Raw genomic sequence first — 13,936 nt, forward strand, 5'->3', positions numbered from 1 at the left:
AAAGCAAACATCAAAGAGATTCGAGTCCCATCCATCCGTACCCCGCACTAATAAACAGACAAAACAAGGGTACTTGATGAGGGCTAAGCAAACCACCTACCCATTATGACTGGTTTTAAAGACGAGGAAAAAGTCTTTTAGATTTGGAGTCAAAGGACAAAAAGTCTTCTTTTCCTTGGAGATTGGAAAGAAAAGTGGTCAGAGTGGCAGTGATTTGGGAAGACGGGAAGAAAAGAGAGAGCGGGGTATTTATAGTTAAGTTGCGAGGGTCTTAGCGGGTCTGAACTTGAGCACATTTCTGCACCTCGTCTCCAGTCACCATCCGCCATTCATCTCCCTGACTGGATACTACTAGTATTCAATCTTCCTGTTGCTGCAGGTTGGTCGTAAGCTCTTTTCTATGCTTGCCCAAGAGGATGATGCAGCAGGGCAGACGCATGCATGCATTACTAACTACATCATTGTCTTTTACTCTTGTTTTCTCTACCAGCTAACATGATCCTGACCCAAATAGTAAATGACCCTGCAGCTGAGCTGGACTGACTGCTCTACTGTGAAATAAACCCACTTACTTCCATCGCTATTGGCCGACCCTCAAACATGCAGGAAGACAAAGTGACACCCATTTCTTGCCTGTGCGGAGGTGTGGCACAGGAGATCGAGCTGAAGCAGTCCACCGACCATTCGGCACTCAATTTCTGTCATTGCACCGCCTGTCGCACGGTCACCGGAATGCTGTGCTCGACATACTACCTCCTGCAGGCGAAGCCAGAGAGCCTTGACAGCCTCCAGGAGTACCAGGAAGCTGATTGCATAAGCCGCTATTTCTGTAAGACCTGTGGCGCTCATGTCTTTGCCCATTCGAAACACACAGGGCAATTCTTTGTTGCAGCCGGACTGCTGGCGGGGAGACTACCCCCAACCAAATCTATACGGCATTGGCGGGCTGCCGAGACGCGTGATGGTGGCCTGACACCCTTTCTCTCTGGACAGCCAGAAGAACCGGCTCCAGCATGTTGGTTACGCACGGTTTCCAGCAACCAAGCAAGCCAGTCCGAGGCCGGACTCGAGCCCTCGTCCCGGAATCCGGACGAGCTACTTGCCCGTTGTCATTGCGGCGGCGTTGAATTCTATATCACGCGGCCTGATTCTTCATCCACCAAGCCGACTTCCCCGTGGTCCGATCTGCTTGCGCCGTATCATTCACAGTCCTCTAGCAATCCCCAAGACGTGAAGTGGTGGCTGCAGGATGACATTACTAAGTATCTGGCGGGTACCTGCGCCTGTCCTTCGTGTCGCCTAGCCAGTGGTTTCCCTATTCAGCCGTGGGCGTTTATTCCTCTATCAAATCTTTACAACAAGGACAAGGTGCCGCTGGCATTTGGCGCCGGCACGATGCGACAGTACAAGAGTTCCCCAGGTGTCTACCGCGAGTTCTGCGGCCGCTGTGGCGCATCCCTCTTCTGGCATGACGACGAAAGACCACTGCTGATAGATGTGAGTGTTGGCCTACTTCGAGCAGAAGAGGGTGCTAGGGCCAGCAGGTGGTTGAAATGGGCCACACAGAGAGTAAGTTTTGCGGAGATGGCAGCAGATAAGGCGTTGATCAAACACCTGCAAAATGGACTGAAGGAATTTGGGGACAGAGCTTGAATGCAGAGACTTTTGGATTATGCTTGCCTTTCCGTACGTAAACAGCAGGTTTATCTAGATAAATCACTTGTAGTAACTACAATTGATAGCCCGGCGGAGATAAGCAAAAAGTGGGATGGAGGGCTATCCTCACCGCCTTCCCAACGCAGCCCCAGACTTTCATCCCGCCGCCGCCGTTGAAAAAAAGATCCGCCAGGCGCGTCGTTGTGGGTTGATTGCATCCCAGCCTATGTTGTCGCTGCACGTCATTCTCCCATTTTTTGAGATTATTTTCTGATTCTCGTTCCTTCCCATCTCCCGTCATGCCGCCGGCTTTCGAGTTCCGCGGAAATGACCGACGGTCAGGACACCAACCCCGACATGAGTTCACTTTCCGTTATGCGCGCCCTGGAACCTCCGAACGGCCGCTTTTGAGATCTAAGCGAGAGACGACCCCAGAACAGCTACTGCCCTCCGGCGCTGCGGACTCGAAACCGGCTTTGAAGTTCGCGCCAGTGGCGAACCTCAGCGATAGCGAGGAAGCCGATATGGACGTCTCTTCAGAGGATGAGGACGAAGCAGCCCACCCGCGCAAAAAGCGTGCGGTCGATCCCAACAATACCGGCACCGCGACGGCTGCTCCAGCACCACCACCTGCCCCCAAATGGTCCAACCCAGATCCCTACACTGTCTTGCCTCCTCCGGATGAGACTCAGGGTAAGCGAGTGGACGTCGTCAAGTTGATTCGCAAGGCCCGGATTGCTGCAACCGCGGCGGCACAATCCACACAGGAAGATGCGGTGAAGACCAACGAAGATTTTATCTCGCTGAGTGGCTTGGTTGATGAAGATGAAGGCGGCGGAAACGCGCCCGAAGGTGCACCAACCGGACCAAGGCGCCAGCTGGAGGGCAAGGACTCGGCGTTTGGAAACAGAAAGAGGACATACGATGATGAGATCAAGGGTGTCTCTAAGAAGACTGGGAAGCCGTTGAGCAAATACTATGATGATGGCTCGATCATTGACGAGTGGAGAGCCCGCTCATCGGAAAATGCAACACCGTGGGCGAGTAGCATGGCTCCCAGTCTACATGTGGGCGCAAGGTGCGTGTTAATCTATGGTGAAGGAAGGAGCAATCATTCTGACTAAAAGCAGGCTGCACAACGAGATTCTAAGCTTTTATCACTGGGTCAAACCGGTGCGCTATGAACAAATCGTGCGAGAGGACTTGGTGGCGAGGCTACAGACTGCGTTCCAGAGCAGGTACTATGGGGTGCAGCTTCGGCCTTTTGGCTCCTTTGCATCGGGTCTCTACCTGCCCACTGCCGATATTGACCTTGTACTGCTCTCCACGAACTTCATGCGCAACGGTATTAAGACCTTTGGTGAACGGAAAGGCCAAATCTATGCATTCTCTGCATTCTTGAAGAACCTGAACATTGCGGTGCCCAACTCGATCGAGACGATCGCTCATGCCCGAGTACCCATTCTGAAATTCGTGGACAAGTTGACTGGGCTGAGGGTGGACTTGTCGTTCGACAATGACAGCGGGTTAGTGGCCAACGAAACCTTCCAGCAGTGGAAGGCTGAGTATCCCGCGATGCCTGTTATCGTGTCCGTCATTAAGCAATTCTTGCTCCTTCGCGGCCTCAATGAAGTCCCAACTGGCGGCCTGGGAGGGTTTTCCATCACTTGTCTCGTCACGAGTCTTCTTCAGCACCTGCCGCATGGCCATGGGACGCCGAACCTGGGCAGCGTTCTGATGGATTTCTTCGAGTTTTACGGTAACGGTTTTGACTATGATTCCGTTGGAATTCGCTTTAATCCACCGGGCTACTTCAATAAGGTAAGCTCTCCCAATGATGGTTTGTGTGTATACCGACTAATGAATTCCTGTACAGAGGGTCTATAAACTTTCTTTCAATAACAGTCCCCGTCTGTCAATTGAGGATCCCAACAATGCCGACAACGATGTCTCTGGTGGAACACGGGAAATTGCATTGATTTTCAGAGCGTTTTCAGAAGCCTATCAACGCCTCAAGGAGCGCATGATCTCCACCGCCACAGCGGGCCAGACGCAGGCCAGCATCCTTGAAGCCATTATTGCCGCGAACTATGAGGAGTACACTGAGCAGCGGTGGCAGCTCCGGCAGGTCTTTGACACCGATGAAAGATTTGCCAGGTACCGTCGGGATTCCACTCCTCCGCCCCCTCCTCCCGAGTCTCCTCCAGCTGATGCTGCTCCACCTCTCCCTCCCAACCCCCCTCCTGCTGCACCGAAATCGCAGAAGGATAAGATGACCAAGCTGCAAAAGAAGCAACAAGCTGCGCGGGAACGTTCAGCTCGTCTCAAGCGCTTGCGTCCCGACATACCGTCCATTCCCTACTCGATCAGCAATGAGCAGGCCATCAGTCTGGGCGGCTACAAGTCGCAATCAGATATGGACAGAGACCTTTTGATGCGAGAGAAGGGGATGTAATATCTCCCAGCCAGAACCAGGGGCTTCTTTCAAAGAAGTCGACTTAAGACTTGTACAGTTTTCTTTCGTCTTGGGTTACCAGTGGGCACACATTTTCTGTATTATACCCTGGGATAGTTTCTCTTTCTCTCACTTTCTGATTTCTTGTCCGCCTTTGAGCGTCTGATACCCTTCTTTTTTCCTTGGTTACAAAAAAGATATCTGGGAGCATGGTTTACACTGGGGTGGTTTTCTTTTGCTGTTCATTCGGGGGATATCGGAGCAATGCTAAATGTGGATGACACTGTGCTGTGGGCTATGAGCGTGAAATGGAATATTGTGAAGATATCTCACTAACAAGCTCAATAGAAGCTGTGCTTGGATACTCAATTCACTGTCAAACCTGGTTGGTATTCACATCACCTATCATATAATAACCCACTGGCCAACAGCCACGCCACGTCCTTCGCTAACACACACACCTCTCTATAGGTTTAATAGATCTGTGTGATGACCTCAGGCCAGATGTGAGTCCACAAACAACCGGCCTGCTATCGATCAGTCAGTCAAACAGAGACAGATTTCCCGTCAATGACCTACCTGGCTACGCCAGCAGCAGCAGCAGCAGCAGCAGCAAAATTGCAAAATATTGATTGAAATTTAGAAGCATGAAAAATCGAATTGGTACCGTACGTTCACACGGAGACCCTCGCGGTTCTTCTTGTGGATTTGCACAAATACCTTTACTTTACTTCACTCCCTTTTTCCCGTATCCTTCTCATCAAGAGGGCGCTATATGCGGTCGCTTGGAGAGGAAGAGCGAGGTTTGGGAGTTGGTGGAGATTTGGACTTTGAATTGCGGGAAAGGTAGGTAGGTAGGTAGTCTATTCTATGCATGTGTGCTGGAGGCGTTTCAGGATCGTGAATGATATGTCATGTACAGATAACACTGCAAGAATCATATGCGGTCTATGTAATTCAATGAAGGGCATGTTTATGCAGTGAGCAAAGAGATGGCGGAAGCATCAAAGCGAACAGTCGCGTCTTAACAATGCATATGCATAAGTCATCATCAATCAGGCCTGGAAAGTATAAGGTATAAAGGGATAAACTATCTTCATCACAGCGCAACATCAGGCGCTGCAGCAGTGGGTATCTTCTCAGCCGCATCAACTGCCTCCAGAGGCGGCGTCACCATGGTCTCATCATTAGCGCCAGTAGCAGCAGCAGCATCCTTGTCTCTCGCAGCTAGATGCTCAGCAGACAACGAATTGACGAAATCCGGAGACGGGCTGTCCCAGGCATAATCTGCCCACTCTGGGCCCAGGATCGTCCGGATATGCTGAGCCAGAGACGAGATGCGACCACGTCTGTCTTTCGACCAAGCACGGTCGGTAATGATCCCCTCCGAGGGGGTCAGGATAGCAGGCGCCTGTGCGGCAGAAGGCACAGCGGACGGGGGCTGCAGTTCTGAGGACTTCGGTTCAACGTCCTCGTCATCGTCCTTGTTCTCCAATCCATCCACGATGCTATGCCAGACACGCAGTGTCTCATCCAGCTCTCCGAAGTTGCTCACTCCCATCACACTAACTCCCAGTCTCTCCCCAGTGCCCATACTAGCCACGGAGATGAATCCCGGATCAGCATCTCCGGCCTTAGCCAGCGGGGCACCCAGCGCTCCAACCTGCTTTCCTTCGCGCAACCAGCTCTCCAACGAAAACCGGATAGCCACAACCTCCAACTTCTCATTCTGGCCATCGACCCAATCCGAAACCTCCCGGATCTTGTTGCGCAATCCATCTGGCGCGGGGTGGAAATCACCCATACTGCCAATCGGCACACCCTGTCTCCGCAACAGACCCATTCCCAGCGGCGACGCATTCGTTACAACGTCCACGCCTGCACCCACAAACCTCGGCAACCCGCGCGACAAGAGTCTCGTATTCTGCAGCGTGTAATTCGCATACGACTGCACGATATCCAACGGCTCGCCGGTCTCGCGGAGAACCAGCTCCGCTATTTCCGCCAACACGTCAATGGGGAACCCCGAGATGCCGACATACTTGATGGTGCCCTCGGTATCGCGAATGCGACGCAGTTCCCGGATAGCGGCTAGGGCTTCCTGGCGGGAGACGAACTCGACGTCGTGGCAGTAGACAACGTCTAGGTAGTCGGTGTGTAGGCGCTGGAGACTGCGACGAACGCTCTGGCGCACCCAGGCAGGGGAGTAGTCGAAGGAGGAGGCGGCGATGCGGCCGACTTTGGTGAGGATGTGGTAGGATGAGCGGGGGTGATGGGTGCGGACGTAGTCGGTGGCGAGGGCGCGGCCGAGGAGTTCTTCGGCGGGACCGTAGTAGGGGGATGTGTCGAAGGCGCGGATGCCGGAGGTGAAGGCGCGCTGGACCAGTTCAGTGGCGGGGAGGGCGAAGGGGTCGTGGTTGTATTGGTTGTTGAAGGTTGCGGTGCCCATTATCAGTGGCGGGAGGGCCGCTGAGAGGGGGGTGGAGGGACGGGGCATTGTTGGTCTTTCGTTATGTTTTTGCTGTGTAGATGGAGCCGAAAGTAGGAGAGAAAGTATTTACAAGAAGGAAATGAGAGAAAGAGGGTGAGGAAAGGAAGAGGGAGAGAGGGAAAGAGAGGATGGCGAGGGGAAATAATAAAAGAGCAAAAGGAGGGGAAGGAAAATCTGCGGCGGAGATAAGGGAATCTCACCCGGGCAATATTCCCCGCTGGGGCGTTTCCGCTCCGCGATGGCGCCATGATGGCCACCGATGAGCATTGCTTGATGTGATGTTTTAAGATGATGGAAGATTATTTCTCATGATTGATTGTGAACGATGCTAGCATTTGTACACAACTCTCAGTGGAATCATGACCTTCCACGCAATCGTGGAGGGTACTAAAGTACAGGTATCAATCCTCCGAACAGGACACAAGAGGGGAGAAGGGATCATTAAGAACAGAAGAAAAAAAGAAAAGAACACAAAGATAGGATCATCCTTGTGCCCTGCTAGGCTCGTAGGCCCTTCGTCTTTCGAATAATATACACATATACTCTCAGCCAGGACGTAAAATGGCCCGGCGAACAAGGCGCAACCAACCCAGACCGTCGACTCAGCCTGGAATCTGATATGCCATATGCCCTTCATTCAAGTCCGAGTCCATCTGTCTCGACGAGATGCAAGCCACCATATAAATATAGGAATCTAAACTCTTTCCAAGCTGCAAGTTGGAATCACCAAAACGCCATGCTATGCCGCGAAAACCGAGAGGGAGAAAAACAGGAGGTCGAGGAGATCGTTAAGAGGGGCTTCCGATGGTCGGTGCAAATGCTTCGACCCTGTTGATGAGAGCCAAGCTTAAATCGATCGAAACGCAAGAACTCCCAGATGGCAGCCCGAGAGCAATCAATCATTCCTGAAGAAGTTGAGCCGGGTGCTATAGGTAAAAAGAAACGCATTCACCGGTCCTTATATACCTTGGGCTTCCAGCCGTCGCGCAGCTCCTTCTCCTCGGCCATCTTGCGCTCGGCCTGTCGGACTTCCATCTCTAACCTCTCCCGGGCCCGAAGAATCTTGCTTTGCAGGTAGAAACTACCACCCTTCTGGGGATCGTTGAGGTCGAACAGCTTCTTGAATCGTTCCATCACTTGCTCCAGGTTGGCCTCGCCGTTTTGCGGGGGCTTGACGTTGAGAATCTTGCAGGCCTCGTCGAGAGTCAATCCGGAAGACATGCTGGCGCCGACCTTCTTGCCCGTCTGCGCGGCGTACTTGGAGGAGGCTTGGGCTTGCTTGTAGGCTTCGGCGAAGGCCTTGCCGAAGACACGGGCGCCCGTGACGACGACTTGAGTGACGATACGATGAGCCTGTTGGGTGAGAAGAGAGCAAGGTTAGTATACCTGAGCATGGCGGCCGATCGGGATAGAGAAGGAAGGCATCATATTGGCTTCAGAGGAGTGAGGGTGTCTCCACATACCATGATGACTGGAGATTATAGCCGATGAACGGACTTCGAGAATTAATCAAAGCTCCAGGAGCGACGGCGAACAAAAGAAATGATGCGACCGGGGAGTAGTGGAGGGAGTCCCTGGCTGGATCAAGAAGGGGAGCGGAAAGCGGATTCGATGGCGATGGAAACAGACGGAGAGGGAAAAATTCGGCAGCGCTTTAGTCCGTTTTGCCGTACCGCCGCGGCCTGAGGCGTCCCCGGACTGGTTCCTGGATTGGATGTAAAGTAGACCAACCAACTATTGGACTTGATACTATTTGACCGTCAAAAAGAAAGCACTCACCCCCTACCTGATACTTCAGCTGCTGTGTATCTGCTAATTTGTCAAGTTCAATAGAACAATGATTTGTTATTGCAGGGTCTCACTGTGTGTCTCTCACTTCATCTTCCTTGACTGATGCATCGCATCTATACGTATGTAACGGTCACTGACGGTATCCATACCGACCTGTCACTGGTGCCCACATTGTGTAAATTGTGTAATCTGTGTATGGTATGGTAATATCTGGGCGAGGCAGGCTGTCACATGTTCCGAGCAGCAGACGAAAAGCTTCAATTCTCAGCTGCACCCGCGGATCTCTGGCTATTCCCCCCCTTCCATCCCCGCAGATGATCGGCCTCCAGGGACCTTGTCTCTAACTTTTGGTCCCCCATCTTTCGTTGGGTCTGACCAGCATTTATTGTGTGTCTCTCGCCCTTTTCCTTCTCCCTCTCTCTTCTCCGCGTCTCACCGCCCGCAATGACCTTGGATGCATATGACGTCTCTGTTGTTGGATGGCAGCTCTCGGTAGGTGATACAAACAAATGCACTTTCTGACTCTGACGACTTTCCACCTCCTATTCTCTTCGAATATCTGGTCCACGTGGACGAGCCGCTCTCATCCACTACCGTCCTGAATACTAATGTCGCGACAGAAGATATTCCGTGGATAGATTCCATGGCCCCATCATCATCCACGCAGGACCATGCTGACTCTCAGCCTCCGACGGTCGCTGCTTTCTCCCCCACCACCATCTCAGGCTCGTCCGTCACATCGAGGCAGCGTTCCAGCATCATCGTGCATCGAAAATCGCCGCTACTGGTGGCCACGCCCCCTCAGATCACCCGGGCATTGGCCTATTCGCATCCGTTTATTCTCCCGTTGAACAAGCTCGTTGGATTGCTCACATGGACCACTGGAGACGGCTGGCAGAGCTTCCTGCTGGTAGCAGTATTCTGGACGCTTGTTCTCTATGGCGATGTGATCATCACCTGGACCGGGCCACTCCTCGTGGTCATCAGCCTCATTCTGGGCATGTACTGGCGACGCTACTCCCCGTTGTCGTCCAGGGCTCACTTGAGTGAGAAGCAAGGTCATCAAAGGGCTGCTTCGGAGACATTCCCCCATCAGCATGAAACGCTGGACGAAATCGTGGAGACGCTAAGGACATTTACCACACGCTGCAATATTCTCCTAGAGCCACTCGTGGAATTTACCGACTTCCTGTCCACGCAGAGGACAGCGACTTCTGCCACCACCCGACCGGCTCTTACAACCTTGTTCATTCGAATCCTCTTCGTTACACCAATATGGATCGCCTTGACTCTTCCACCGTTGTATCTTATTACCACTCGCCGGGTTATCATGACCCTCGGCACTATCATTCTCACCTATCACTCTCGCCCGGCAAGAGTGTCCCGTGTCATTCTTTGGCGATCGTTAACGATCCGCCGGATATGCTCTATAATCACAGGCCTATCCTTTTCTTCTACAGTTGATAAGGCGCATTCGCTGTTAATGCAGAGCCAGGGCCATGCGATGAGCATTGCGACAAGACGTCGAGGAGACTCCTCCGGTGTGAGATTCACCTTTGTCATCTATGAGAACCAACGTCGTTGGCTTGGAATCGGCTGGACGTACTCTCTGTTCCCTTCCGAGCGAGCTGCTTGGACAGACGAGCATTTGAATCACATCCCATCTAAGGAGGACTTTGAGCTGCCCGGTGTCGCAAACGGAAATGCTCAGTGGCGCTGGGTCGAAGGGAGTGACTGGCGTATTGAAGGCGCCGACGAGTCAGGAAAGTCGGACGCCAAAGCTGATGGCGGGGGCTGGGTCTACTATGACAACAAGGTGGGACACATTGTTTCCCATGTTCTGACAAATGTCCAGGTTCCAGGGTTACTAACAGCATGGGAACAGTGGAACGACGGTCGCCGTGGTCAAGATGGTTGGGATCGATACACCCGTCGTCGGAAGTGGTGCCGTGACGCCGAACTGGTTGAGATCCCATCAGCGGGCGAGAGCACCTCAGTGGAGACCAAATCCGGCATCGCCCAGTCACTGGAGCAGGAAAAGGCCGCCAACGCCCATGAGAAGGAGATCTCATCTACGGTCGACGCCGACGCAGAAAGTCTCGCCCCGTCAACCTCATCCAAGTCCCGCAAACGACGTTGGTTTGGGAGTACGAAGAGTGTAAGCGACAAAGCCAGCAGCATCTCCTCTGCTCCACCAACGTCCACCAATAACTCCTCCGTAGATCTCGGAAAATTAAAGTCCGCCACCCCTACCGGCAGCTACACGCCAACCGGGAAGTCCACCGCAACTGCAACCCGACCCATCAGTATTCCGCACGCCCGGAAAACGTCCAATTACTCGGGAGGCAGCGCCAGCCACAGTAGCAGCTTCGGCCGCGACGGAAGTATCAGAGAGAAAGAGATGTCTCTTGCTCAGGACCGTCTAGACCGCTGGGGCACTCGCGCCACAGGGGGTACTGAACGAGCCGAGCGAGAGATGGGATTAGGTGATGAGGTCAATATGGGATTGAGCTGATCTTAAGTCAGTCATGGAGGAGAGGAGAAGCTACACTGCAACTGGCGGCGTCTCAAGAGAATGGCATTTTCTTTTTCTTTGCAAAGCGGACTTCTTATTAATTATTATCTTTTTCGGGCTTTTGTTTACGTCTGGTGGATGGGTGTTTTGGGTACTTCACTTCTTAGCCTATATTTTTACTCTGTGCGGTTTAACGCCTTGATGAAATGGAGATACCCTTGTTTACCCAAGAGAAGACCTGCTCGGAGCAGTGCCGTAAGTCGAAGACTTGTCAGGCTGTGGTATCAGAAGTGTTTTTAGTGGTTATCATACATGCTTGGTATTCACTTATTGTTCTTATACATTATCTATAGTATCTAAGCAAGAATCAAGTCCCATTGTAACCGCTCCAACATGTCCAGCCAATGCACATCGCCTTCTCCCGCCCAGAGAATACTCAACATCTCTTTTGCTCTTCTCACATTGCCGATGCCGAAGTTCGCCTCTAATTTATCCAATGAATGTATAATGAGCTCCTGGTCTGAGGGATGTTTGCTCTCGCAGCCAGCAATGAAGAGTGGGAATGTGAGGGCAGAGAATTCGCAGTGCTCGTCGAGTGGGAATTCCCTGATTCTGGACAAGAGCTGATGTAATGCAGTTGATCGGGGGAGGGAGATTGATGGTGATGGTACTGGTTTGAATGGCGTATGTAGTGTTAATTGTAATGGGGCAGCAAATTGTGGTGATAATGGTGCTGCCGTTCTCTGGTTCAGTCTTTCCAGAGTGGAATGGAGATAGATGTACGCAGCATCGCGGAAGCAGTTGGCGACCATGCGCAGACGGATAAGATTCGATTCGGTTATGCCCCGTGGGAGGATATATTCGGTGTTGGTGGGTGCCCAGTCTCGGAGGGATGTGTCGCTGTGTGGTTGATGGTTAGCGGGAGCTGTGGATGTTGTTGAGGGTTACTTACATTAAGTGGACTTCGAGATCCAAGGCTACAGGGTCTAGAGATAGGGTGGGGAGGTCGGCTATTCGGGCACAGATCTTGATGAGGTCTTCTGCGTAGCCGATGTAGATGTCGAGCTTGGAGATTTTGACGTTGCCTATATCAAGGTCGTAGTTGATGTGTTTGCGGTTGCTGATTCTGGCCATGTTATAGGCATAGATGTAGCTATGGTGTGGTTAGCTTTGGTTTCAAAAGAGGTAATTTGTAGAACGAGTCTTACAAGCCGCTTAGAAATTCCCTCATGTCATCTTTCAGGGCATTAACTCCACCGCGGGCCACTATGAGCTCTTGCAGGGCGTTCAGATGCGCAGTCCACTGCTGAACGCTTCCGCGTACGATTTCGTACTTGCAAAGCATGGCTACCGCCAGGATTGCCTCGTCGGGAAGGGTCCGCGCTGAATATTTGGCAATTGTCGACTGCAGTCCACTCAGCGTTTGAACGTAGTAGTCTGTTGCGGCTGTCTGAGCCTCCTGTTTGTCCCGGGACCGATTTGCAAAATGTGTTGCAGATACCGCACACAAAGCTTTCATCAGAAGAGGCGATGATAGGGCTCGGGGTATGAGAAACGATCGAAGGGGGTTGTCGATACTCTCAAGGTTGGCTAGTAGCTTGGAGCCCAGCTCGGTGTGATACTGGAGATAGTGCGTATCGTGATGCGAAAGATGACTGAAGTACCTACTCGGCATGGGTGAAGCCACGGTGAGTGTATAGCAGGAGTCAATGTCAGGTACGGTAACCTGTTTGTCTCCATATTCGTTGTCTTCATTGTTCCAAGAGTATAGACTGCTGTTGGGGGATTCAGCCGGAGTTGTTGGCGCTGTTGATAGACTGATCGAGACTGGGGAGCTCGGGGACAACCAGAGCTCTTCTTCCGGGACACGCGAACAAGTTGTTGAAGCTGATGTTTTACTAACTCTGCGCCGTTTCGGTGCTCTGAATCGGCTGAAGACATTTGCTGATGGATCTAGAGGTTCTGTCCACATTGAGCCATAGCCCTCACATTTCAAGCCCAACCTGGCACAGCTATGACAGCTATTGTAATCGAGCAGTTAGTGCCTAGTATAGTCTAGTACCAGGGGTGGACTCCATCATACCAGGGCTTCGCTTCATCACACCGCTTCCGACGACGCTTGCATGTCAAGCAGCCAGACCGTGTCCACTTGGCGCCTTCTCGTCTGCATCTCCGCCTCGTCGGGGTCTGAGTGGAAGGCCGTTGCACCATGGTCGCAGTATTGGATACTGTCATGATTTAGGAGCAGGTTTGTAATAGATAATGGATATTCAGGCTATCTAGGCTTATGGAAATCAATGCTGTTGGTTTGTTCTCTCGATGCGTGGGACTACTACTAGTATGGAGTAGTCTGGTTCGGTCGTGGATGTATATTTCCGCGTCGGTAACTTGCATCAACCGGATACTAAGCAGATGGAGAAAAGCCGGCAGCTAATGGATCTGTCAGAAAACCAGCCGGTTGACCGTTAGTTCGAGTCACCAAACAAGTGTACCTTGCTTGAAGCAGACCAGATAAGAATAGTTGAGAGGACAGAAAGAGAGACGAAGGATGAGCCTCCAAGAAGGGCTGGGGAAAGTCGGCACTAAACCAAAAGAGGAAGGAGATACGCTGAGATTTGGCAGCCTTTATCGGAGATGGAGAAGATTCCCCCGCTTTTCGATATTCCTTTGCTGAAGATCTCCGGGTGAGTGATTGAGAATAGCAGGATAACAAATGATCGAGTATGACATTCGAGGACTGACAATTGCACTTGTTTATCTAGCAAGCATGTGGCTACAGAGATAAGGAAAAGACAGCCGTTATCGGCGGGAAGGGGGGAGTTTATCGTCAAGTCCGATCTGCTGGATGCCACTATACGGAACAAGTATGTTGATGGGATGAATGTGCCATATTACGTCTCTCGGCAAACGAGCGCCTTTTGCATCGCTTATCCTCGCGTTCCTCGGACCCCGAAACGGAGGAGGGAGAGACCGCAAGGGGAATTCTATGACCAATGCACGGCGGCTATCAGGCTGTCAATCCATGGCA

The 13,936-nt window shown here is 52.1% G+C and overlaps 6 protein-coding genes across 6 annotated transcripts; 3 read left to right on the forward strand and 3 right to left on the reverse strand.

The window, feature by feature from the left end:
- Positions 1–304: 304 nt before the first annotated feature.
- Positions 305–1,667, forward strand: BO87DRAFT_380650 (GFA family protein). The gene has a single exon (XM_025624337.1). It carries the CDS (start codon positions 601–603, stop codon positions 1,651–1,653), a length of 1,053 nt encoding a protein of 350 aa, XP_025474911.1. The 5' UTR covers positions 305–600; the 3' UTR covers positions 1,654–1,667.
- A 288-nt stretch (positions 1,668–1,955) lies between these two features.
- Positions 1,956–4,111, forward strand: BO87DRAFT_430577 (putative topoisomerase family protein TRF4; the record flags this gene model as incomplete). The annotated part of the gene is made up of 3 exons (XM_025627549.1): positions 1,956–2,734; positions 2,787–3,477; positions 3,533–4,111. 3 exons carry the CDS (start codon positions 1,956–1,958, stop codon positions 4,109–4,111), a joined length of 2,049 nt encoding a protein of 682 aa, XP_025474912.1.
- Positions 4,112–4,982: 871 nt separating this feature from the next.
- BO87DRAFT_380653 (D-arabinose 1-dehydrogenase (NAD(P)(+)) ARA2) lies at positions 4,983–6,730 on the reverse strand. Its single transcript, XM_025624338.1, has one exon. The coding sequence runs from the start codon at positions 6,606–6,608 to the stop codon at positions 5,211–5,213; it is 1,398 nt and encodes a 465-aa protein (XP_025474913.1). The 5' UTR covers positions 6,609–6,730; the 3' UTR covers positions 4,983–5,210.
- Positions 6,731–7,550: 820 nt separating this feature from the next.
- Positions 7,551–8,068, reverse strand: BO87DRAFT_391035 (import motor complex subunit PAM16; the record flags this gene model as incomplete). The annotated part of the gene is made up of 2 exons (XM_025624955.1): positions 7,551–7,955; positions 8,066–8,068. The coding sequence occupies 2 exons, from the start codon at positions 8,066–8,068 to the stop codon at positions 7,551–7,553; spliced, it is 408 nt and encodes a 135-aa protein (XP_025474914.1).
- Positions 8,069–8,770: 702 nt separating this feature from the next.
- Positions 8,771–11,283, forward strand: BO87DRAFT_344845 (PEX28-32 family peroxisomal membrane protein). The gene has a single exon (XM_025620840.1). It carries the CDS (start codon positions 9,037–9,039, stop codon positions 10,906–10,908), a length of 1,872 nt encoding a protein of 623 aa, XP_025474915.1. The 5' UTR covers positions 8,771–9,036; the 3' UTR covers positions 10,909–11,283.
- Positions 11,087–13,311, reverse strand: BO87DRAFT_182411 (Zn(II)2Cys6 transcription factor). Its single transcript, XM_025618422.1, has 4 exons — positions 12,992–13,311; positions 12,117–12,929; positions 11,861–12,061; positions 11,087–11,808 (listed from the first exon to the last, which is right to left on the reverse strand). Exons 1-4 carry the CDS (start codon positions 13,141–13,143, stop codon positions 11,265–11,267), a joined length of 1,710 nt encoding a protein of 569 aa, XP_025474916.1. The 5' UTR covers positions 13,144–13,311; the 3' UTR covers positions 11,087–11,264.
- Positions 13,312–13,936: the final 625 nt, after the last annotated feature.

Source organism: Aspergillus neoniger (genome assembly GCF_003184625.1).
Source record: "Aspergillus neoniger CBS 115656 unplaced genomic scaffold BO87scaffold_49, whole genome shotgun sequence".
Classification (NCBI taxonomy): Eukaryota; Fungi; Ascomycota; class Eurotiomycetes; order Eurotiales; family Aspergillaceae; genus Aspergillus; species Aspergillus neoniger.